Genomic DNA, 25023 nt, shown 5'->3' with positions numbered 1-25023 from the left:
TTAGGAAGGTTTTGTAGTTGCCAGAACTTTGTTGATCCATTGAAGATATTTTGAGATGTCCGTATAGACATTGGGCACATCTGGGTAGTTACAGTTGCGATATTTGTTGAAAGAAACAATACCAACAGCTAACCCGTTGCACACCAGAGGACCACCAGAATCACCCTGTGAGGAAGGAGGATTTTCATTTTTTATTTCATATTTAATTTAGGTTGTTCAGCTATTTGTCAACAGGAAACAAGTAGACATAGGACAGAAGCCATACCTGACAGAATCCTTTGTCTGTGCCGTATCCACCTGCACAGATAACATTGACAGGAAGACCGGGCCATTGTTCCCTACAGACTTCTGGGTTAATGACGGACACATTCACCACTCTCAGGTCATCGACAACTGAGCCACCATTTTTAGTTGTTCCCCATCCAGCCACTTGACAAATTTGATTTTCTTCCAAGGTTATTTCAGCACATGGAAGTTGAATTATTTGTACTTTGCAGCCTAGTTGAGCTTTCCTAGACAGCTGTAGACACACAACAGCAGAAAGTAAAAATTAGAAATGTCTATTTTTCTAGTACATTTGTAGTATTTATGTAATCTAAATAAATAAACCATAAATTACATCACCTGTAATGGTTGTTTGTGTAAATATATACTTACTTTAAGGAGCATGATGTCATTGCCCAGCCAAACATCATTAAAATCGCTGGGTTTGAATTTCTTTTCGACGATTATTTTTATATTACTGCCCTGCTGGAGATTGTGGTTGCCAATAACAACATGTGTGATGTTCCTGAACAAGTAATCATTGAGATGTGGTGAATATGTTTAAGAAAACTATTTTAATGGCACGCATCAAAGACTGCCTCACAAGAAAACAGATTACTTACACAGTGTCACAGTGTGCAGCGGTTACAACAAAGTCCTCAGTGACAAGAAATCCTCCACATACATGACCCTTGCTGCTCTGTACAGAAGCCATATACAACATTGATTTATCTGGCGCTTTTTTACCATGTATGATGTCAGTTCCATATCCTGCAAAAAAATAAAAAAATAAAGTAAGCCAAAACACTGTAAATGTCACATTAACATGTCTGTGAAGGTTCTCAGTCATCCAGGTCATCGTAGTCTAAGGAGCTTGGAAAGAAAAGCGTGAACATTAACATGCTCTTATGATTCTCAAATGACACACTTTGTCTGTATATACATAGTTTCTCTTTCACATATTTTGTCAGTAGCAGGGATAGTGATAAATGTGCAGAGAATAATAATAATGCCATTCTTACCTAGTTGTCCCAGACATGTCAGAACATAGACCAGCAGAAATGCATGCAGGCTTTCCATGTTGCCACTGAAACAGCCTCCGGGGGTGTCAAGGAGACCCTTTTATACAGCAGTTTGCTGTGTTGTCAAGTATGATGATCATCGTTCTTATTTTGACTTATAACCACATCCTTTATTCGGTGTATGTGTGCACTTCATTTGGAACCTTGGTGTTATCGTGCTTATCATAACTGCACAGTACCTCATCAGTCTTAACCACACTGGTTATTTTATGAGTTTTACCTTATCACTGTCTCACGGACTCCTTCATTATGAATTGTTCTTTACGTCACCTTCTGCCCCCTGATTTGATTCATTCTGTGTCTTTTTAGACCTCCTCTTCTTCTATAATCACTAATCAAGTCAGATCGATTTAATCAGTAAAAACAGACATTTTAATTATTTTATAGAAACCAAAGTCTGTCAGAATGATCGATTGGTTGTTCTCTCTGAATTACTTTATTTCCTTTTCTTGCCTTACTTTGTTCTTACTAGGCTACTGTAGACCTGCTTCTCTTCACTGTTTGTAAGTAAGTGTTTTATGAGTGGTTTATATGTCATTGATGTTGCTGAATGTAATGTGTTCCCCAAAGTAAGTTACGGTTAATCACATAACATTTTTAAGCAACGCACTAATGTAAATGTTGAATAGTACCTGGACTGGTTCACTTTTCTCCTCTACTTGAGCACTCACAGCACTTTAAACAATATACCTCATTCACCCATTCATTCATACAGGCACTTTTTTTCTATGCTCAAGTGCTGTTTACACTCTGATGGATACATCTGAGAGTAACTTGGGTCTAGTATCTTGCCCAAGCATATTTGGCATGCAGCGTGCTATTATATTAAATTCAGTAATTCACTAAATTCAGTAATCACATTACTGTTACAATGATGTAAGTTCTGGCATAGCAAAGATTCTGAACTTACGGGCATGAATGTCAAATGGAAAGATATCTTTTTTTTAATGCACACTTGCACTGCAATCACAGTAAAGCTATTCTGAGGTGACTACACCTGTAGTATCACTTCTTGTAAGACAAGCTTTTCGTGCCCTCTTTTCCAGGCAAACTTAGATATCAGATTAGATGGTGACAGTTTTAAACCCACGGATATAAGAGCGGTACAGCTGCAGTTCTATTTTTTTAATCTCAGCTTTTGAATACTGTTTTCGAAACCTTATACCCTTTTGGATACTGCTGACCAACAATTCATAAATGAATAACACGAAGGAAACACAGCTATTTTTTTTATGTAGCTCAAAGCTCACTGAAAAACTTTACATTCACTGTGACAAAGTATAACTGAACCACAGAAACCACAGATAACAAATTTCATGTAGAACATCAATGTTCTCACAATCACAGTGATGAAAGTGAAATATAAAAATATAAGCTTACTGTTAAATAGTAGTAAGAGGGAATACCTTAATATATTTACATGTTTATATGTTATGTTATGTCCTAAGTAAATTTAAAGATTTACCATTTTTAACTCCAGTATTTGGTGCTAGTATGAAAGAGAGCCACCTCTTCTGACTTTAGTGACTTCAGAGTGACTTTGTGTTGACCTCACATGTCACAAAGCCACTGGAGAGATTGGCTCTCATCAGTTCACAAGTGGAACATGTTCATGCCCCCCTTCAGTTTGCTTACCAGGCTCTTGTAGGGGGTGAATGATGGCATTATTTACATGCTGTAGCACTCTCACTCTCAGCCAGGTGATATTGGTGACATTGTGAGATGGATGGATGTCACCTCTCCAATTATGTCCTAGATTTCTAGTAATCTGTCAGAGAAACATTAGTTTGATGTTATGGTTAATGAAGTTTTACACTACCTCACATTATAAACCCTTTATTATGGGCCTCTGACATGATGGGCCAAGACAAACATTCTGGAAATACTTTGTTTGTTTGGTGACCTGGATGAACTGCTTCAGGCAGGAAGAGCATGGTGATGATTGCGTGATATAAGATAAGGTGTCTATACCATGGTCTGCAAAGCTTGAAACACTTTCATAGCATTATCTGACAAGAATGTGATGAGTTCAGCAAATGTTGTTAGATCAAAGCTGTTGTTTTTCTTTTTGCTCCACTTTTTTTTGGTTCCCTTTTACACTGCTACAACTAGATGACTAAGAGAAACCACAGCTTCAGTCTTCAGGTTTTACCTTTGCTTTTGCATGTGTTATGGTGGCATGTGCAAGTAATTTCTTAATTCCTGACTGCCAGCAGTGTGTGTGTGTGTGTGTGTTTGTGTGTGTGGTGTGAAGAAGTTAGTGTGATTGCTTGTTAAATGGGAAAAGAATATTAAAAGAGGCAAAATGAAATTTGTGAATCAGACATTTGTATATAATTTCCACACGATATGCACAAAGAAGACAGATTTTGGAAGCCTGAAAAGAAGAATAATTATCTATTATTTTATATATTTATTGTACAGTTGTCAGTCTATCAGTATGTTATTTAGTAATATAGTAAATGTGATGCTACTGACCGATACTTAATCTATTATCTCTATTTTATTAGTTACTTAATTCTCCATATATATGAATTTTTGTTCTCTGATGTTTTTACTGCATTGTTTTAATTAATTTTAATCCATGTTAGGTCTCCTTCTCTAAGTTTTTATGCTTGCCACTACATGTGCAGCTGCACCCCCCCCCCCCAAAAGCATTGTTTTTTATTGCAGATATGTGATGTACAACCACAGTTGTACACAGTGATGGGAATAACAGCGTTACAAGTAACGACGTTACTAACGGCGTTACTTTTTTCAGTAACGAGTAATCTAACTAATTACTATTCCTATCGTTACAACACCGTTAACGTTACTAACAAGAGATTGCGGGCGGTCGCGTTACTATTTTTCAACAAACAGATGGTTGAAGCTGTCTTCAGCTTACCGCACCTTGCACGGAAGTAGCTGTAAGTAATCTGGACGCTACAGCTTTAAGCAGCTGCGCGCGCTCCCGCGGCCGGCAATCACGATCACTTTTTGGCACAACACCTGGAGCTAAGGGGCAAAACAATCACATGAGTGCTGCTGTTTGACTGAGGAAGAATAAAGTAGTCGTGGTAAGCCAATCACATGACCACTTCAAGATGACAAAGCAAAAAGGTGATATATACCAGTTTTTAAATTGTTTTGATAGGCCACGTAAAACCAGACTCATGATAAACAATATATATGCCTGTTTTATCCTCAATAGTTTCGTCACGTTTACTGTCTAAGGACAGTGCTAGCAAGCACTCTCTGCTTATGATCAAAAAATAAAATAACAAAACAAAAAACAGCCCCTTTGGTGTTGGTGGAAAAATGTACCATGTGGACTAATCAAAAAATGATTTGGCAACATGACATTTGGATGTTTAGGAAGAGGGGGAAGTTTTAGGAGTGACGGCGAGAGAGAGAGAGAGAGAAAGAAAGAGCAGAAAAAGAGAGAGAGCGAGTTTTGAGATGTGAGAGATTTGTGACGTTTAGCTTGTTTGGAGTGTGTAGTTAATGTGTTGTCTTGTGTAGTTAGTGTGTAGTGTTGTGGATAGTTGTGTTGTGTGTCAGAACAATGAGGTGACTGCTGTCTGCAGGTGTAATGTTCTCCTTTATAGTGGCACAAATAATTTGTGTGGCATCTTACTGAATGCAGAACAGCTGATTGTTATGAAATGGTTATTAAAAAAAAGGGTAAAAGGTAAATGGCTGCAAATAACTTTGTTTGCAAAACTTGTGCGTATGATTTTAAAATTGACAATTTATATTTCCATTTAAAGTTATGAAATATGATTCAATTGACATATTTATGGTTGTTACAATAAAAAATATAACTTTTTCTACTCGGATTTTATGTTTTTTGTCTGATTTTAGATCAGATTGTGTTAATACAGTATGTCAAAATGACAACATAACTGTAAATTCAGACACGTGAGGTTGTGCTGAAAAGATTGATACCAAACAAGGCAAATAAACAGTTTTTAAAGGTGAAATGTAGAGGAAACATCAAAAGTAGTTAAAAATGGCTAGTTATAACCTGGACCCCAGAGGGTTAAGCACTTTTTTTAAAGTAACGCAATAGTTACTTTTCAAGTAATTAATTACTTTTAGAATATTGTAACTCAGTTACTTTTTTGAAGAAGTAACCAGTAACTATAATTAATTACTTTTTCAAAGTCACTTGCCCAACACTGGTTGTACATAACCAAAAAAGCTGAAAGGCAAGCAGAGAGGACCTCATATTTTACCCATATTTTATTCACAGTAGAGCACAAAAATATACAAAATGTTTCAACTGAGAAAATGCACCAGTTTGAGAAAAAGAAAATGTCATTTTGAATTTTATGGCATCAGATATTTTCATAAGCAAGAGAGTGTGTGGAGGTCATAATTATTTATCTAATTATTAGCAACATTAGACTAACAAGATGTTAACAGTATAGCTTTATATTAAAGGTTGCAAACTGTCTGTGAAAGATAAATAATCTAGGTGCTTCATTTTGGTGGTGGTCATCTTACAATAATGAAGCAGTCATCTATAAAGCTATCCACCAAGCTATTAACTGGGGATCTGGGGATTTTCTTCTTATTTCTTCTTATTAAGTGCATGTTGTAACTGTCTTTAGTTAAGAGGAAGAAATCAATCTACACCTGCATTGGGCTCTGTAATAACACAAAACAGTACAGAAAAGCCCCCGTTTATACCCAGAAACTTCTTTCTGTAAGGAAATAGTGCTAACCGCTTACCACCCTGTTCTCAGACCAAATACACACATTTCTTGTTTATCACTCAAACTTTCTGGTAAAACACTGTCCCCTACTGGTAAAAAAAGGGCGTTTAATTTACCAAAATCCCACTGCAAGAGCAAACTCTGATGCCATCATGGTGCCATAAAATGTGTATGTTACAATTTTCAGTGTTTTTATGCATTTTTACTGTGTTTTCCTCCATTACACTGATATCTATTCAAGCAATGGGTAACTTGTCGATCTAGGAAGTCACTTAAATTAGCTGTTTAAGGAAGCAACATCAGATGTTAATGTTCACACCTTAGAGCTGAACTTCATTACACAATGCCATACCTGTTCCATTTAAGGGTGGCATTATGCTTGAGTGAAGGGTTAGCAAGAAGGGCCTTTGTTCCAACCCTGCCTTACACCCTTATATGTGAGGTTTGCATGTTCTCCCTGTACCTGTGTGGTTTTCTTCCCATAGTCAAAAAGACAACAGTATTAGATCATAGATGTGAAGTAGATAAAGTGCTCGAAGTGTATAAAATAAAGCACTGTGTGAATATATCTTTCTCTTATTTTTTTTAACAACATAATAAAAAATAAGGCACTGACTATATAATTTCACATCCATCCAAGTGGCATCCATGAATGATAAAATAAATGATTTAGTTATGGACGGCCAGAGTTGTGTACTTGAGATGACCATATAAGGGATGTTTCCTCTCGATGACATCATAAACCTCCAAGGGTAGAAATAATCTGAAATGAAGTGTGTGGAGCAATCTGACGCCTGAACTTTGGGCTCCAAAAGATTATTTGTATACAAAATGACTTTTGTCATGTTTAATACGAGGCTCACTATTGACACATTATATCCACATATTCACATTCACACATAATATTTTATTTGAAATTGAACTGGTGTCTGGATTTTGGTTTCTTTTTCATAAATAACAGCATTCACATTATAAACTGATGTAAAATAAAATGTGCAAAAAGACTAGGAAATTAGTCCCTATTATCAAAATTTTGTGAAGTCACTCGACCTCCCAATAGCCACGTACAATTCTGATGTCAAACAAAACTATACATTTTTTTAAAAATTTATTTGTTCTGATGACATTTTTATCTCATGATACGGATTGAGGAGTTTGTGCCATGGTGAAATGCCTGTCCATGTTTCCAGTGTCGGGCAGGCTTTAGTAAAATGAGATGAAATTGCCCTGGATATGACTGTTTATGAGCTTTCTGACTTGTCAGTGGATCTTAGTTCTCATTAGTTTATGTAATACAACCAACGAACCACAGGAAAACCTCCTTTGACTTTTTTCCCACGTGTGGGACTAATAAAGGTTATCTTATCTTATCTTATCTTATCTTCATACATTACACTAACTTGCGCACTTCAAAGCTATGTCACTGATCTATTTGTAAGCTTGACAATTAAAGAGTCATCAGCAGTTTTTTTTAAAGGCCCTTTAATGTTAGATATTGCAGAATTTAAGCAGTTTACATAGCTCACATATCACTTGCCCAACAGTCTTACAATACACCCACAATAACATTGAAAATATTTTTTATCCTTTGCATTTTTTTTTCTTGAGAATATCTGTGATCCAAGGAAGAAATTGTGATATGTCTGTATAGACGTTGGGGACATCTGGATATTTACAGCCATTGTTGCTGTTAAAGGAAACAATGCCAACAGCCAACTTGTTACATACGAGAGGCCCACCAGAATCACCCTGTGAGGAAGAAATATCAATTATTAATTTGTTTTTGTTTGATAATTTTGATGTTTAAACTATGTTTGATAATTCATATGAAAAAAATTACCTGACAGATTCCACTGTTTGCTTTGTATCCACCGGCGCAAATAACATTTTTTAAAGTTCTTCCCCACAGCTTCTGACACTTGTCCTTGTTAATGATGGGAACATTTAGCACTTGCAGCTCATTAACAGAACCAGATTGGTGTTTACCAGGTTCTGTGGGCCCCCATCCAGCTACACTGCAGATCTCGTTTTCCTTCAGGTTTAGTTTTTGAATTGGAAGTTGAATTAGCTTAATTGGTTTTTTGTTACCCAGGGAAACTTTCTTAGACAGCTGGAAAGATAAAAAACAAACAAAAAACAAACAAACACAGAAAATAATAATGATTATTATTTATATCAGTTATGAACATGTCAGATTTGTGTGTTTTTAAGGTTCTCTAGTATTTGTCTTTGCATATCTCTCATGACATGAAAGTGCGTGCACTTGCATAAAGCAAATTACTCTACAATACTATCATTATCACAGGCGTATTTAGATGTATTAATATATCTATTAATGTGTCACATGTTTATTATTGTTACAGCAAATTAAGAAAAAGTGCTTGTTTGTTTTGTTGTGGAACTAGAAGTCATTTCATGTATTACTGTTGTTGCTGTTTTTTGTTTTTTTTTTACCTGTACTACAAACAAATGTGCTTTGATTGGTTGAAGCTTAAAGAAAATCATATAATTTTTGAATGGTTTGATTATAAATGCTGGCAGAAAGTGCCAGAAAATGTTTCTCTGAATGATTTCTGTTCTTTTAATTTTATTTCTTTTATATTTTCCTCCCTGTATTAACTATTTTAATTATTGATTGATTCATAAGAACGTCTGATATGCTTTGTGAAGCTGAGACTGAATAGATGAATACTTACTTTGAGAAGCATGATGTCATTCCCATTTGCAACTTCCTTGAAGGCAGGGTGTTTGCAGATCATTTTTACTCCATATCTCATTTTCTTATTTGCCTTCCTGAGATCATGGGCGCCCAAAACAACACTTAAGGATTTAGGATTCCTGCAGGAATGATTGAAAAACAAAATAATTATGTATATTTACATGAATGTGACATTGCTTGAAGAGTATCGGTGGCTACTCACTCAACAGGACAGTGCGCAGCAGTCATTACAAAGTTTTTACTGACAAGGAATCCTCCACACTTGTGTTCTTTGTTGTTTTGTACTGATGCCATATACTGCATGGACTTTTCCTCAGCCTTTTTGCCATTTATGATTTCACTTCCCAGTGCTGAAAATAAATGAAGAAAAACTGAGAAAAATATATTTTTTGCAAAACTTTAATAAGAATATTTTGCAATCTTACCATTTTGTATGAGGCATGTCACAGCTGTGAATAGAAGACACTTCTGTAGAGCGTGCATGATGCATCGAAGTCAAGTAAAATGTCGTTGGGGGCAGTTTGCCTGCTTTATGCATCACCTTGCAATCTTTCTGTGGCTTTCATCAACACTTCCTATCAGTCACTCCTCCCACATCTATCTCCACTAAACATGTGATTTCTTTATTTTTTCTCTTAAATGAACTTGAACTAACTAACTAATTGAAGCAAATTAGTTTAAATTTAATGAATTTTGAATTAATATCAGTCTCTCTCTCTCTCTCTCTCTCTCTCTATCTATCTATATCTATATATCTATAGATATAGATATATACATATATATATTGTAGAACCAAGCAGAGGTGTGAAACACCAAAGAGCACCAAAACCTGTGAAAACTGTGAGTCACTGAAACCACATTTTCCAGCTACACCTTCACGGTCGCATGTCAGATGTTAAAGTAGTGTTTCTACAGTATGCCACTGTTAAAATACATGAAAACATCAAATAAGTGTGTTGTCAAAAAAGTATGTAGATTACTATAACTAACTGAGCATGACTCCAACTTAATGTAAATTGATATATGTATGTATAGAAATACTCTCACTGTACACAGTGTTTTTAAATACTAAATCCATATATTTATAAAAACACTACAAATTTATGCAAGTTTTACTACACGATTCCTCTTCTCATATCTAGCAGAGGACAACAGTTTTCAAGTCAAGTCAAGTGCCTTTATTGTGATTTCAACCATGTGCAGTGGTACAGTACACGGTGAAGTGAGACAACGTTCCTCCAAGATTACGGAGGACCACAAGAGCCACGCGCATCAAAATAAAAAATTCTGTGCTTAATTTTAATAAACTGATTTTTAAAATGCTTTTCAAGTCTTCATTTCAAAAAACATTTTTGAATTGCACTTTAATAAACTGCATTTCAAAAACCTTTTTTGAATTGCACTTTAATAAACTGCATTTCAAAATCCTTTTTCGAATTGCACTTTAATAAACTGCATTTCAAAAAACTTTTTCGAATTGCACTTTAATAAACTGCATTTCAAAATCCTTTTTCGAATTGCACTTTAATAAACTGCATTTCAAAATCCATTTCCCTTTCCTGTTCGCTCAGGGATTAACATGTGGATTAGCAGTTGGATTAGCTGCTGGATTAACAACTTCATTTTAAAAATCCTGCTGCTATTCAAATTAGCCACACCGTGGGATGTAAGGAGCTCTCTGATTGGTTGGTCAGACACAGGCTGTCTGCCAGCCTGGATTTTTCTAGCTCATAGCTTCGCCCTGCTAAGAAGCGTGTGCTTGTACAAAGGCCGTTCAGCCTCAGGATTTACACTCAGCTCGACACGGATATGTGAAGAATGAAGGGACCCTGCAGCGAAACGGAGAGCACAACCTCTGACTGAGTGCCTGTTTACGCAGTCTGACCACCTGTTGAAGGTAACGTGCTAACATGGCTAACGCTAGCATCACTGCACGTAGCCCCGTTATTTTAAGGTCATCTTAGCTTATGAAAATTTTACGTCGCAGCTGTACGAGCTAGCTACGTGTTTTGTAAGCTGCTGTGCTCTTCACAAATAAAGCTGGAAGCAGCTCAGACTGTTAGAACCAGCACTGAGGCCTGTTACATTTTTGGCTCGGCCCCTGCAGTGGAGTTCTATGTGTCTTAGGTATGGCCCCTGATGCAGCACCTAGATCACCAGGATTCCTCTGAGAGGCAGACCTCTCTATCTCTGTTGGCTTCCCTGGCGTGTGTTTTACGTTGCCATGACCATTTTCGTTGTTCATCTTCAGGAGGTCACGACGTGCCGTTACCGTAATTCTGGTTTCACTCACTTGAGACTTAACCTCTTCACATTCCTCATACACTTTCACTTTGGCAGTAGACACTGCAATGGCTGTTTCAATTTCCAGTCTTTCCTTTGCAGCTTTAATTTCTGCTTCTTTTAACTCTAGAGCCTGTTTTTCTTTCAGAGACGCTGCTCGTGCCATCAGAGCTGCTCTGTTAGCTACTTCCTTGATGCGCTCTGATGATGCTGTCGACACCCTTGACGTGTTGGATACTTTAGACGTGGTTGACGCTCTAGATGTTTTTGACACTCTGGATGCACTGTCCATGGGCGTTATCTCTTGATCACATGTTTGTGCTTCAATCCATGTATTAACTCTATTAATGAACTACAAACATCGTTCTGACATTGGCTGAAACCAAAGTTGTTGGTCAGCCTCCTTTTCCTCCTCATCTTTAATACACAGCAACACTGCATAATTGCATTCTTGAAACTCTTCATACAACTTCTTATAAGCCTTCAGTGCCTCTCTCACATCATTTACAGCTGGCAGAATTTCACGGCTCAAAAGTCGCTCAGTTTCATCTTCCTGTGCTGTCACTTGTCCTAATTTGCCTCTTCTCACCTTTGTGAGCTGATGCAGTTTGAACTCCAGACCTTTGTCTGTCATCGCCCTCTGGCTGTCACACTGTCATTAATGCCGTCCGCCATTGTAATTATATAACACCGCTAATCCGTAATGATTTTTCTTCGGCACAGCTGTCGGGTGGTGTACTGCACAAACTCCTTTATGCTACTTCCACAGGTAAGATGCATTTGACAAAACACTTTTTACTTAGCTGTTCGCTGTGTTGTTGTGCGTAGGCGTCCTTATGCCGACGATCCAGTGACTTTTCTATGACTCAGTCGGTGGCTCCACCGCGCAAACATTCCTCCGTTACTCGCATGGTTTTTTGACTTTTATGTAGTGGCGAATTTCTGTCCCAAGCTTTGAAAAAATAATTCTTCCACTTCTTAATGTGAGCTGTCCAGATTTATTTCTGACTCGTACATACAAACAAATGATGTCATGGTCAAAAAACCATTTGCTGCTACAGCGCACATTTCCATTGCTGTTCTGGCGCATCCTAACCTGCTACCACACATGCGCTGTAATGTTTTCTTACCCGACACAAATTAAACACGCAGCATCTATTCTCTAACAACATATTATACAAAATCAAACATGTAACATAATAGCTGAAACAGTATCAAAAATATTTCTCTATAGATTGGCTCTAACAATCATTTTTACAATCGAAGATGTTAGTGTAGTGACAGTATCTTACTGTTGAATTTGACCAGCATGAAGAAACAATGTGCAATGACAATAAAGTTGAATTCTAAACTATGTTTTCTAAAATTAAGAAAATATATATATATATACAGGTCCTTCTCAAAAAATTAGCATATTGTGATAAAGTTCATTATTTCCTGTAATATACTGATAAACATTAGACTTTCATATATTTTAGATTCATTACACACAACTGAAGTAGTTCAAGCCTTTCATTGTTTTAATATTGATGATTTTGGCATACATAACTCATGAAAACCCAAAATTCCTATCTCAAAAAATTAGCATATCATGAAAAGGTTCTCTAAACGAGCTATTAACCTAACCATCTGAATCAACGAATTAACTCTAAACACCTGCAAAAGATTCCTGAGGCTTTTAAAAACTCCCAGCCTGGTTCATTACTCAAAACCGAAGCAGCACTGGACTGTTGCTCAGTGGTCCAAAGTACTTTTTTCGGATGAAAGCAACTTTTGCATGTCATTCGGAAATCAAGGTGCCAGAGTCTGGAGGAAGACTGGGGAGAGGGAAATGCCAAAATGCCTGAAGTCCAGTGTCAAGTACCCACAGTCAGTGATGGTCTGGGGTGCCATGTCAGCTGCTGGTGTTGGTCCACTGTGTTTTATCAAGGGCAGGGTCAATGCAGCTAGCTATCAGGAGATTTTGGAGCACTTCATGCTTCCATCTGCTGAAAAGCTTTATGGAGATGAAGATTTCATTTTTCAGCACGACCTGGCACCTGCTCACAGTGCCAAAACCACTGGTAAATGGTTTACTGACCATGGTATTACTGTGCTCAATTGGCCTGCCAACTCTCCTGACCTGAACCCCATAGAGAATCTGTGGGATATTGTGAAGAGAAAGTTGAGAGACGCAAGACCCAACACTCTGGATGAGCTTAAGGCCGCTATTGAAGCATCCTGGGCCTCCATAACACCTCAGCAGTGCCACAGGCTGATTGCCTCTATGCCACGCCGCATTGAAGCAGTCATTTCTGCAAAAGGAATCCCGACCAAGTACTGAGTGCATAACTGAACATAATTATTTGAAGGTTGACTTTTTTTGTATTAAAAACACTTTTCTTTTATTGGTCGGATGAAATATGCTAATTTTTTGAGACAGGAATTTTGGGTTTTCATGAGTTATGTATGCCAAAATCATCAATATTAAAACAATGAAAGGCTTGAACTACTTCAGTTGTTTGTAATGAATCTAAAATATATGAAAGTCTAATGTTTATCAGTACATTACAGGAAATAATGAACTTTATCACAATATGCTAATTTTTTGAGAAGGACCAGTATACATATATATATATATATATATATATATATATATATATATATATATATGCAGATTGTCATGTCCATCGATCAATGGCCATTAGTACCATTGATGGAGTGTTGGGCAGTCACAGCATTGTAAGATGCTCAAAGATGATCTATCACCATCTGACAAGGCTGTGATTGCCCAACCCTCTGCAGCAGAGTTGTCTGTATACTATTGGAGTTCCTCTGCTCTTTGACCATCACAGGGAGCATACGCTGATGGTGGAAAACCACCATCCTAAGGACATGAACAGGCAAAGCACAGCAAAAATAGACACATAGTATTGCACATAATGCAGTTTTAATTATATATTTATTCTCTTTTACGTCTGATGTAATACACTGATGAGTTTCATATTATGTTTAAAGCTCTGTCTGGAGTGATTTAAAAATGCTCCCCACTATCTCTAGAGATCACAAAAATAATTGTTTTATTTGGATATTAAAAAAATAGCAGTAATCAGCTGTCTCATTCTGTAGTTATGGATATTGCAAATGATGGAGCTTTTATTATTAATTGTGTCAACATCCACAATATAATTCAAACATTTAGCAAGTCTTTTTGTTGAGAATATCTTTAATCCAGGGCAGGAATTTTGAAATGTCTGTATAGACGTTGGGGACATCAGGATAGTCACATTTTTCACCTTTGTTCAAGGAAACAATTCCAACTGCCATCTTCTTGTCACATACCAGAGGACCCCCAGAATCACCCTGTAGGAAAAATATCTTTATTTGATTTTGTTTAACAATTATGATGTTTACACTATAGTTAATATAAAAATACCTGACAGATTCCTTTATTTTTGTAGTATCCTCCTGCGCAGATAACATTATCAGGAATACTATTTTGCCAAATCCTCTTACACTTCTCCAGGTTAATGATGGGAACATCCACCACTTGCAAGCTATCAACAGGTTCACCACGACTTTCTGTGGCTCCCCATCCAGCTACTGTGCAGGTTTTGTTTTCTTTTAGGTTTATTTGTTGAGTTGGAAGTTTAATTGGTTTAATTCGTCTTTTTTTGTCCAGGTAAACTTTCTCAGACAGCTGGAGAGAAAAAAAAAAGAAATACATAAAATCACAAATCTTCAAATTTTCTGATTACTCAGTGCTGATGAATTGAGATCTCCAAATATATCATACATATCATATCAACATATAATATTGTAATAAATGAGTTGATGAATACTGAAGTTAAACAGTTATCTACTTACTTTGAGAAGCATGATATCATTTTCAAATGTAACATCATTGTAAGAAGGGTGCTTGCACTTCTTTTTTATTTGATATATCATGGAATTCTCAGCTTTCTTGAGATTGTGGGTGCCCAGAACAACATTTCTAGGATTCCTGTATTGATTATAATTAAGAAGTCTGCAGAAATATTCATACTTAGGTACTGAACAGGTTCCTTGTAGGATCTTGGTAGCTTACCAATCATCACAGTGTGCAGCAGTCAATACAAAGTCTTCACTGACAAGGAATCCTCCACATATGTGCCTTATCCTGTTTTGCACTGATGCCATGTACAGCATTGAACTCTTCTTGGCTTTTTTACCTTTTATGATTTCACTCCCCTTCACTGCAAACAAACAAAAAAAATGAAGAACTGTTATCTCACACGTTTTAAAAAAAAGATAAGATACTGAAATCTTACCATTTTGTTGGAGACAAATCATTGCTAGGAAGAGCAGAAACAGTTGCAGAGTGTGCATTATGCCTGTGAAATGCAGTCGTTTAGGGGGGCAGACGACTACTTTATGCATCACCTTGCAGTCTGTCTGTGGTTTTCATTAACACCACATCCTGTGTATCTCTCTTCTCAAACTTTTGTCAGACATTTATCATTGCAGTCTTATTTTTTTTTAGATTCTTTTTGTGGTTTTATTTTTATCGTTAAAGGGCAGTCCTATACCCTCAATATTAACTGAACTTACATTAAATGAATTAAAAGTATTCCGAATCTCTCTTTGTCATTTTTTCTAGCAGCATGAAAAATCACACCTTTAAAACTGTGAAACATACAAGAGCTGATGAAGTTTTCTTTTCCAGCAACAGCTTTGCAATTACGGGAGTTAAAGAGGTCTAGCTCTTCAAAATGTTACTCTTTAGTTTGATTCAAATAAGTGATGCTAATTATGCTGATTACTATTGTGAGTCATGCAGACTTAATGCAAACACATACACACTGCACTTGATAGAGTGCTTTCAATTACTAAAAATGTATATTTATAAATATGTCACACATTTTTACATTTTATGTCAGATGTTTTATTACATTATGCTTCCTCTTTCCATAGTGTTGTTGCTCAATACGTCATGATATGTTGCAGAGGGCAGCAGAGTTCTCTATAAGGCTTTTAGAGAGGCTTATAGAGAACTGTAAAAGTGGACAGACAGGGCAGCAACCATCAGAAGGTTGCTGGCTCAATCCTCAGGGTTTTCATCAACAGGACTTCCTTCCTTTCTATTTCTTTTCTTTACACATTCATTTATTTATGACTCTTTTTATGGTGTTATTTTGCGCTTTAAAGGGAACTCTGGACCTCTCACCACCAAGTGAACTGACATTTAATGAGGTTTAAAAGAATGCCAGTGCAATTTGTTCTCCTTTTTTCTTGTTTTCTGTAGCTGTGAGAAACATCACACTTTGAAAAACTGTGAAAACTAAATGAGTCACTAAAATCACAGTTTCCAGCCACACCTTTGCACAGATGTTAAACTAGTTAAACTAGTCTGTCTTTTCAAAAAGTGGTGCAAAATACAAATAAAAGTAAGTACAGCAAGTAAAAGTCATATAGTTTACTGCAATTTCATTCATTTGTAGTGCTGTCAAGCAAATACACATACAGAGATATATTATATACACACACTGAAATATTTACACTGCACCTTATCAATCAATATACATCACAAATCAGTCTTATTACATATACTTATTAAGCTTGTTCTTTCAATATCTGCAAATCATCATATGTCATATTCTATATGTGTACAGCTCAACTGTTGCTAAATACATCATAATTTTGAGCATAAAAAAGTTCATAGGTCACTAAGCTTTTAAGTTGCTCTGCTCTCTGACCATCAGAGGGAGCCATGCATCCATCAGTATGAAGTCACAAATTGAGACGCTCTTCTTAACACAAGCTGTGTTCGTCTGTCTTTTATGAAAAAAAAAAAGCAGTAATCAAGTTATCCCATTGCAGTTATGGGCCAATGCTAATCATTTCTTTATTTGATTTATTTTGATTTTAAATGTCATTATTCAACGTTTGCCAGAAAATATGAGACAGCTCTGACACTGAAACATTAAATAATCTAGATTTACTTACAGTCTCAATTCATATTATTAATATTATAATCCTGAATGGTTCATTTTTGGATGTGGGTGTATGTCTCTTACTGACACTTCAATAGTGGAAGGCGTCTGTCCTCACTAAGATGAATGTTATGGTTGAAGCTATTAAACCAAATGTATTATGAATAGGCACAAGAATGTAGAAAGGGGGACACATAGTCATATGCAAAAAAAAAAAAAAAAATCATTATGTGATGCACTGGTTTCTTTTATGCAATGTTCAAAGCTTAACAGAGTGGGATTGATTTGTCGTTGTCTTTGGTATTTTCAGACATGCCAGTTGAAACTCCCAGTTGTCCAAAAAGTCAGAGTCCCCATTTACTCTCATTTCGGTGCAAAAAATTTGGCCTCTAAGCCAATTTATCTCTTTATAAAAAAGTAGTATGGAGAGTCTTTTTTTACATTTTGGAAGTAAGGGCTGTGGTAGCTTTGATTGATAGGTGTCCCAGCGGCCTGTCTCTGCTAATTCCGTGTCCAAAAAACCTCTTAATGTCACTTCTGACTCTATTTGTATTATACTCTAATAAACATTCATACTACAGGATACAGAAAATTTTCATTTTTTGCATTAATCCTTAGTAAGGTTTGACTGGAAAATTGTTTCTCTGCAGATGTTGGATGCAGCATCCTTAGGTTTTTCCAGCCAGTGTCAAATTCTCTCTGAAACAATAATGATTAAAGACCTTTACACATCACGATCGCTGCGTGACACAACATGTGGGTTTTTAATCCAACACCAACCTCCTCAGCTGGTTTATTTTAAACATTTTCGCCGCAGAAAGCAAGCACATTTTGATATTGTGCATAAATGTCATTAAAGGACACCTGTTAATCTTTGAAGTTGGAAAAAAACACAGTGCTGAAGAAATATCACCATGCGTACAGTGACAAAACACAGAGGCTGTCTAGTTTCACTGCCATGAAGAATTTCTTCTGCACGAATTGAGCAGTAGGGTGGATAGGCTTGGCACAGCGCAAACTTTGCATGAAGTGACTGACTTTGGTCTTTTCCCTTTACTAACAGCCAAAGACAACCTCAGGATGTTGACTGGGACTCTGGCCAACATGTGGGCTGCCTAAGCTGACCAAACTATGTAGAAGGTTCCCCTTTAGCCTTTTTTTTCTTGTTTATTATTACCTTTTCATTTGTGATGTTTCTCTATTAATGGTACAACTTATGTTCTTTAAGCAAATAAAAATCCACCCAGTGTTACTAAATGTCTATACAGGAGAAGTTTGTGTACAGTCATTCAGTGCACAAAAATAGCCAAAATATGAGAACCATTCATCCAAGCAACTGGACACTGTACTTCCAAGATCAGCTGTTGAGGAACACAAAGGAAAGACAGATGCTAACATGTGTATACATAGAGTGAAGTTCTACTGGACTGTGTTATTGTGAAATGTATTTCTGATATTCTTTTTATGTTTGTAAATATCCAGAACATTAGCTAGACTTTCAGTGTAATGCAGTCCAGGACAAAATTATTACAAAGTACAGATTATGAGCATATAAACAAAGGGAGCTGACATGTTGGATTGCATTAGACTAAACAGGTTTACCCAATAGCATGATTGCTGAGTGCACTGCTTTTTTTTAGTCTTTTAGCATGTCTACATCACTGCTACAGTATCACTGCTGCTTACAGTTAAAAGCTTGGTAAAGCTATGAGAGCTATTTAAGGCTTAAGGTACATATCTAGTTCTTATAAGGCCTTAAAATTATTTAAATACAACATTATTTAGGCATTATTTATTTAACAAAAACTATGTCAAAATGCAGAAAAACTAAGTAGACTCCATTATTCAATGTCTTGGAACAACCTTTAGCGACAATAACTTGAATTAATTATTTTCTATATGACTTTATAAGTCGTTCACACCATAGTGGAGGCATTTTGGGCCGCTCTTTTTCACTATGTTGCTTCATTTCATTGTGGTTTGCAGGATTTCGTTGCAAATCTCAGATGCACAGCTACCATATCTTAAGGTCTGGACAGGTGAGATTGAGGTCAAATATATGGACCACTGCAGCATCTTGCTTCTTTTCTTTTTTAGCCATTATGTTGTAGAGTTTTGCTGCTGTGGTCTGGATCATTGTTTTGGCCAAACCTGTCATGCAGATGGCTTCACATTTGATTCTAGAATACTTTGGTATCAAGAGGAGCACAATAACTGCAAGGTGTCAAAGTCCTGTGGCTGCAAAACAAAACAAACTCATCAGCCCTCGACCACCGTGGTTGACAGCTGGTATTGGTGTTGTGCTGACTTCCTGTGCACTGTGCATTATGGCCAAATCTCCATACTGTTCCAAAAATCTCGCGGTTTGTTCAGATAGAACTTGGACTTTATCGTATTGACATGCTAACTGAGGCCTGTGAGTCTAAGAGGTTTCTCTTGTTCCCTTGTTTTTTTGTTTGTTTTTTTGCAGTTTCTGTGAGCATTGGACAGTCTGAACTTGGAATGAATTTGCTAGGACATGCACTCCTGTGAAGATTGGCATCCATCTTGATTGTTTTACATTTGTGAATAATCATTATCACTGTGGAACGGTGGCCTTTAAATAGCCTGGAAATTGACTGAATGGCAGCAATAGTAGCTTCTTTAATTTTGCACCAGTCCAGCAATCTGCCACAGCTCAAAACTTCTGCTTTTATAGAAGTGGTCAGGCTACAGATGATCAGTTAATTGATTAGCAGTTCCTTGGTTTCTACATAACCTCTTAATGAAGCAGTAAGGGTGCATGTAGTTTTTCACAAATTGCTTCTGCATTTTTGTTAAAGTAAAAATTTAAAGCAGGTATACATTCTTTTTACCCTCACAAACTTTTGAGAAGTAAATAATATCAATAGCAACAAGCAGCTAATTAGTTAAAGCTGCCATAAAAACCTGTGGCACTGGAAACACGTAGCTAGAATCTGTGATTTAAAAGATACTTGTCAGTAAGAAAAGATTGCAAATTAATAAACATATTTTTACATTTTAATTTTTTATTTGTGCTTGGCAGCCTCTGCAGTAATTCAAAAGCTGTGCTGATTGGTTGTGGTGAAGAGAGCTAAGCATGAAAGCGAAGTTTTCAGTTTACCTGTCATTTCTTGTTCCTATCCTCACCTATGGTCGTGAGTTCTAGATAGTGACTAAAAGAATAAGTATGTGTATACAAGTGGTGGTAATTTTTTTGCTCATCCTGTCTCTGGGCTCTCCCTCAGAGACAGGATGAGGTGCTTGGTTATTTGAGAGGTTCTGAGGAGAGCTGCTATTCCTTCCCATCAAAAGAAGCCAGTTGAGGTGACTGACTAGGTTCCTGCTGGTTGCCTCCTAGGCGAGGTGTTTCGGGCATGTGCTACTGGGAGCAGGCCCCAGGGAAGACCCAGGACTTGCTGCAGATTTGCAGCGACATTTCCTTCCAAGGGGAATAGTGAACCCCAACCATATGAGAAATGTCCCTTAGAGCAAAACAGAGCCACCTGATCCCCTCACTGAATGTGTGGCAAAGTGTTGTTGTCACTTCTGTGTAGCTCTCAGCAAGAAATCACTACTGTTACTGGTATTTCTAGCCTTTAATATGTTCTTTTTCAGGGATCAACTTTGCTGTCACACAATCGTCTTTCCATCCATCTCCTCACCTCATCCCCTGGTGTCTGGCAGGGCTGCAGATATTCAAAGAATGCCTGACATGGCGTTTGGCCAGTCAGCACCACATACCTTTGGATGGCATGGCAGGGCTTAAGGGGAAATGTGGCGCATATGCCACTCAGCAGCCCTGTCTAAAGTCTACTAAGTGGCTTCAAACATGAACACTAATCCAGTCAGTGATGAGAAGGCTTCAGTCTGATAGCCGTGTAGCAGACTGCCAAGTCTGTCAAAGCACACTCTCAGGTTCAAACAGAACACAATGGAGAAAAACTCTGAAGTTCAAAGGGAATTGCAGCAGCTTTAATGAAACTGTATTTCCTTTGCAGGTATTTGTGTGTGATGAATCAATTTGTTCTTGCTTTTCCTCCTTTTTATGAAAAGTTTATTTCCAAAAGGTGATTCAGGACAGAGAACTCTGTCTTTGCTCTCTCTTTGTGCAAATAAATGTGACTACACATGTACACAGCAAGAGAGAGAGAGATGCAGATACTAATATAGATGTATTTACAGATATATAGATATGTGCATTGCTAATCCATGCACTCATAACTAAAGTGCTACATTGAGAAACATGTATACAAAACTGAATTAATGGCAGCAAAAGAGCAAAAGGCCTTTGCAGAAATATGAAGAAAGTTTTCCACGTCCTGTCTTAGAGATAACAGCAACAGCAGCACTGTGACATATTTAGTATTTCCAGAGTGTTGAAATTTTAGGTGAAGGAGGATTTTCACATATACATACTGTGCAGATGTGAGCTGGTTAAAAATGGAAGGACTGGGCTGTCAAAGTGTGTTGATCTCTGCTATCTATCTATCTATCTATACACTTTCTCTGAGTGTGACTGCCTCTATTTCTGCCCCTTTACATCTCTTTATTAATCTTTTATGCTAGAATTCACCTTGAAATGTCCATATATTTTTACATGTGTGTCGTGGCCACAAATCATGTGCATATAGATGAATAGGCGCTGTGATCTCATAAATTTGTTCATACAAACAGTGTATACATAATAACCATACACACATGCAAACATGTTCAAAAACTCACATGCACACTCATCTGTCGTCCACCCTTCAGTCCATCTATTCAGCTTTATAACTTGGGCTGTTTTTGTAACAAAACAAGCCCTAATCCTAAATTCAGGGAGCTGTGAATGTGCCTCAACAAATGGCAGACAAATGAGAAGGATTAGTGAGGGCCTGTGAAAGAGTGAAAGGTTTGCCATTGATCTACGGTGGTCCTGTTCTCTTTCAGGGCCACTCGGTTTGAAAACCCCACTGAGTAAGAGCATACAGGGCCACTCCAGAGCCCCCTAGGCCACCGAGAGACACACAACAGCCACAATTAGTCTCAGGAGCTGTAATGGCAATTCAATAAGCGCTTTAAAATTGTGCCTTAGTCTGTCTGCCACCCCCCAACCCCTCCCACTTCTCCCATTTTCGTCTACATACATAAGATTGGTATTAAGAAGGGCTCTTTTTTTTTCTCTTTCCCACCCACCACAGTTCTTTTCAGTCACTGTGAGAGAAAATGACCACACAGGGTTTCAAAGGTTCTAGAGGCTGTGGTTTGTTGTCGCTGAAGCAGCATGACTTGTGCCCCTGTAGATTTTGGCTGAGGCCCTCAAAATGGGCTTCTATTATTACTTTTTTCTGTCAGTCAGCTGCAAATTTATTTTGTTGCCTACAAAGTTACCTTCTTTATGAACATTAATTGTGTTGGGTCACGCAGAATCCCATCTATTTTTTATGTTTTTACTGATGTGAAGACATACCGTACTATGATATAAGTATAGAGATATTTCCATCAAATTCAAAATGTAAACCTGCTGAGGCCTTTCCAAAAACATGAACACATTACCTGCTGTGCAGCTTACCATGTGCTGTCTTTATATACTTGTGCAACAACATCAGTGCGTGACTCACTCCCTCAGTCCTCTGCTTATGCGGGTTAGATCAAACACAGCCCAAACACCTGTGTTAGTGACATCAGCATGTCACTGCAGAGGAGGAGTTGAGGATGTGTTCTGGATGGCTGTCATTTGCATTCTCCTGAGGTCTCTCTCTTTGGGACATTCCTTGTTGATTTTGCACAGTGTTTAGGTTTTTCCTTTTGCTTCATGATCAAAGGCCAAAGCTTTTGATCAGGACTTCCAAAGGCTCCCCTCTTGTTTTGCTGGCGAGCACACTGACAGGACAGTGGTGGAGCAATGATAATTACAGCTCCCATTTGCTGTCCGTGGAACTGGCACCAACAGCCAGTCGCACCCTCAGGCCAAGGAGAAAGAGATTCTTGGATGGTTTAAGGAAGAAAGAGGAGAGGTAGAGCACAGGAGATGGAGGACACTGACAAAGAAGCGAGTCTATCAGGAGATCAGTCAGAAAATGGGATTTCTCTGTTCTGTGCAACCCTATTTTTGAATGGACTTTATAAAGTATAATAGCATATTAATAAAGCTTCAATAGCTTATTAACATTCATGACCCTCCTCTTATTTACTTTCTAAATTTTATGTCAGCAGACAGTTAGATAATCTGAGAACAGACTAGAAATGGAGTAAAAAGTTCATCTAGTACTCTCCAGAGTTAAGGTAACTTTCTTTTAAGTGAAAGTTTTACCAACATCAGCAAGAATTGCAAATATCATTTACTTCTCAAAAATATAAGCGCACCTCTGGTGTGCACAGCAGAGGACAAAGACATTTACATGGCAACAGTACTGCCAGACCCCCCATACCGATATTCTGTGTCGCACCCAGACCGTCAGAGCTGAACTACAGTGTGACTTCACGCCATTCTGACCAGACATGTACCCCGTCACAGTAATCTCACATTATGACAGGCTGAAAGGTTGGCCTTTATTCACCCCAAACACCCACTATTCATGCCCGACTCTCCTTTCTGTTCACTGAAAAGACCGAGTGGCCTCCTGTGCCACCGAAGGTCTCGTCTGTGTGTAAATGATCTTGATGCTCGGCTGCATAGTTCATAACCACAGAGCTTTCATTAGACACGGGGAGGTCCTCCATATCAACGCCTCTCCCGCTGTGAGTTTCTTCATGATTATGATGAGAGGGGGATTATGTCGAAGTGCTGTGATGGAGATGTTACCAACTCTTAACAATCAGCGCCATGCACAGGAGCAGATAAAAATGCCATTGTGGCTCTTCATGACTAAAAAAAACTATTTAAATAAGGCTTGTAAGCACGTGAGCCGTGACTGCTGACGTATCCACATTTTTCTTTATTGAAGATTACCATGAACCAAGGCACTCAAATTACTTTACTCAACTGAAATGGATCCAGGGACTGTTTGTTCTGAGAATCTGTTGTTATATGTACACACGGCTTTTAATTTCTATTGTGGAAAACTGCTTATGATAAATGGATCACAAATGTACCAACATCCAGTAGTAATACAAATTGAGCTGAATATGGACTGAATATTAATTTTTTTCCCTTATTTTAAACAGTAGGACTACAATCCAACAAAAAAGTCCACAATAAACATCAACTTCAAACAGTTAAAGAGTATAAAAGTTTTAAATATATTAAATGTTCTATTAGCCTTGTTGTCGAGAAAACGTTAGAAAGACTTGAAAGAAGCAGATTGTAAAAACCATTTACTATGGCGTACAAAATTAACGAAGCTGCTGCTATGCAACGCGGTGTTTGCCTACTGCTGCTAGAAAGCGTTAAATGAGTCAAAGCAGATGTCAGCGATTTCACGACAGAATTAAAGACCAAAATTAAAAATTAAAGTTCTCTGTTATCTGATTTCTAATCTATTAACTGTAGGCTGAATGAGAGAAGCAGAGTGACAGAAGCATGCACAGACGTTGAAAGGGCATGTCAAGAAATCCAGCATGTTATCCCAGTAGTTAGCTTAGTTCCTGTCGTGTTCTTGACATATATCAACATATACACACAGAACAGTACAACTATCGTTGTGTTTGAGTCAGTACAATTCAACTGCACGTCATTATCTTTTTTTCTAGTGGTGTCAGTTTTTTCCCAAGCAACAGTGAACATGTATAAAATTTGTACCAGGGACTTAGCTGAGGCTTGAGGTCATGACTAGAGGTTCCCCTTTTTCTTTGATTCTTTGGAGTTTTCTCATTGCGTTTATTAACCCATTCATTATGATAATTTATCCCTATTTAAAAAAAAACATTTCTATATTGCATATCCATCCGTCAGTTCTCTTCCACTAATCCTTGTCAGGGTTTGTTGCATAAATGTAGTCATACTTAGCCTTACAAAAATGTTATTTCACACACTGCATTGAAAACAGTGCTGGATGCACTGTGAATACATAAAAAAATGTTTTTCAGGTAGACCTGCA

At 37.4% G+C, this 25023-nt stretch overlaps 2 protein-coding genes across 2 annotated transcripts; both read right to left on the bottom strand.

Moving 5' to 3' along the window:
- LOC134621279 (transmembrane protease serine 9-like) lies at positions 1–15391 on the bottom strand. The gene is made up of 11 exons (XM_063467705.1): positions 15341–15391; positions 15118–15265; positions 14898–15033; positions 14467–14730; positions 14234–14393; positions 11062–11288; positions 1287–1383; positions 888–1035; positions 658–790; positions 266–520; positions 1–165 (listed from the first exon to the last, which is right to left on the bottom strand). Exons 1-11 carry the CDS (start codon positions 15360–15362, stop codon positions 1–3), a joined length of 1755 nt encoding a protein of 584 aa, XP_063323775.1. The 5' UTR covers positions 15363–15391.
- LOC135932307 (granzyme B-like) lies at positions 7567–9251 on the bottom strand. The gene is made up of 5 exons (XM_065469727.1): positions 9194–9251; positions 8971–9118; positions 8746–8887; positions 7890–8159; positions 7567–7798 (listed from the first exon to the last, which is right to left on the bottom strand). The coding sequence occupies exons 1-5, from the start codon at positions 9249–9251 to the stop codon at positions 7631–7633; spliced, it is 786 nt and encodes a 261-aa protein (XP_065325799.1). The 3' UTR covers positions 7567–7630.
- Positions 15392–25023: the final 9632 nt, after the last annotated feature.

The sequence above is a fragment of the Pelmatolapia mariae genome, linkage group LG23 (genome assembly GCF_036321145.2).
Source record: "Pelmatolapia mariae isolate MD_Pm_ZW linkage group LG23, Pm_UMD_F_2, whole genome shotgun sequence".
Taxonomy (NCBI): Eukaryota; Metazoa; Chordata; class Actinopteri; order Cichliformes; family Cichlidae; genus Pelmatolapia; species Pelmatolapia mariae.
The sequence above is the reverse complement of the archived record's forward strand: the minus strand, read 5'-3'. Positions and strand labels throughout refer to the sequence as shown.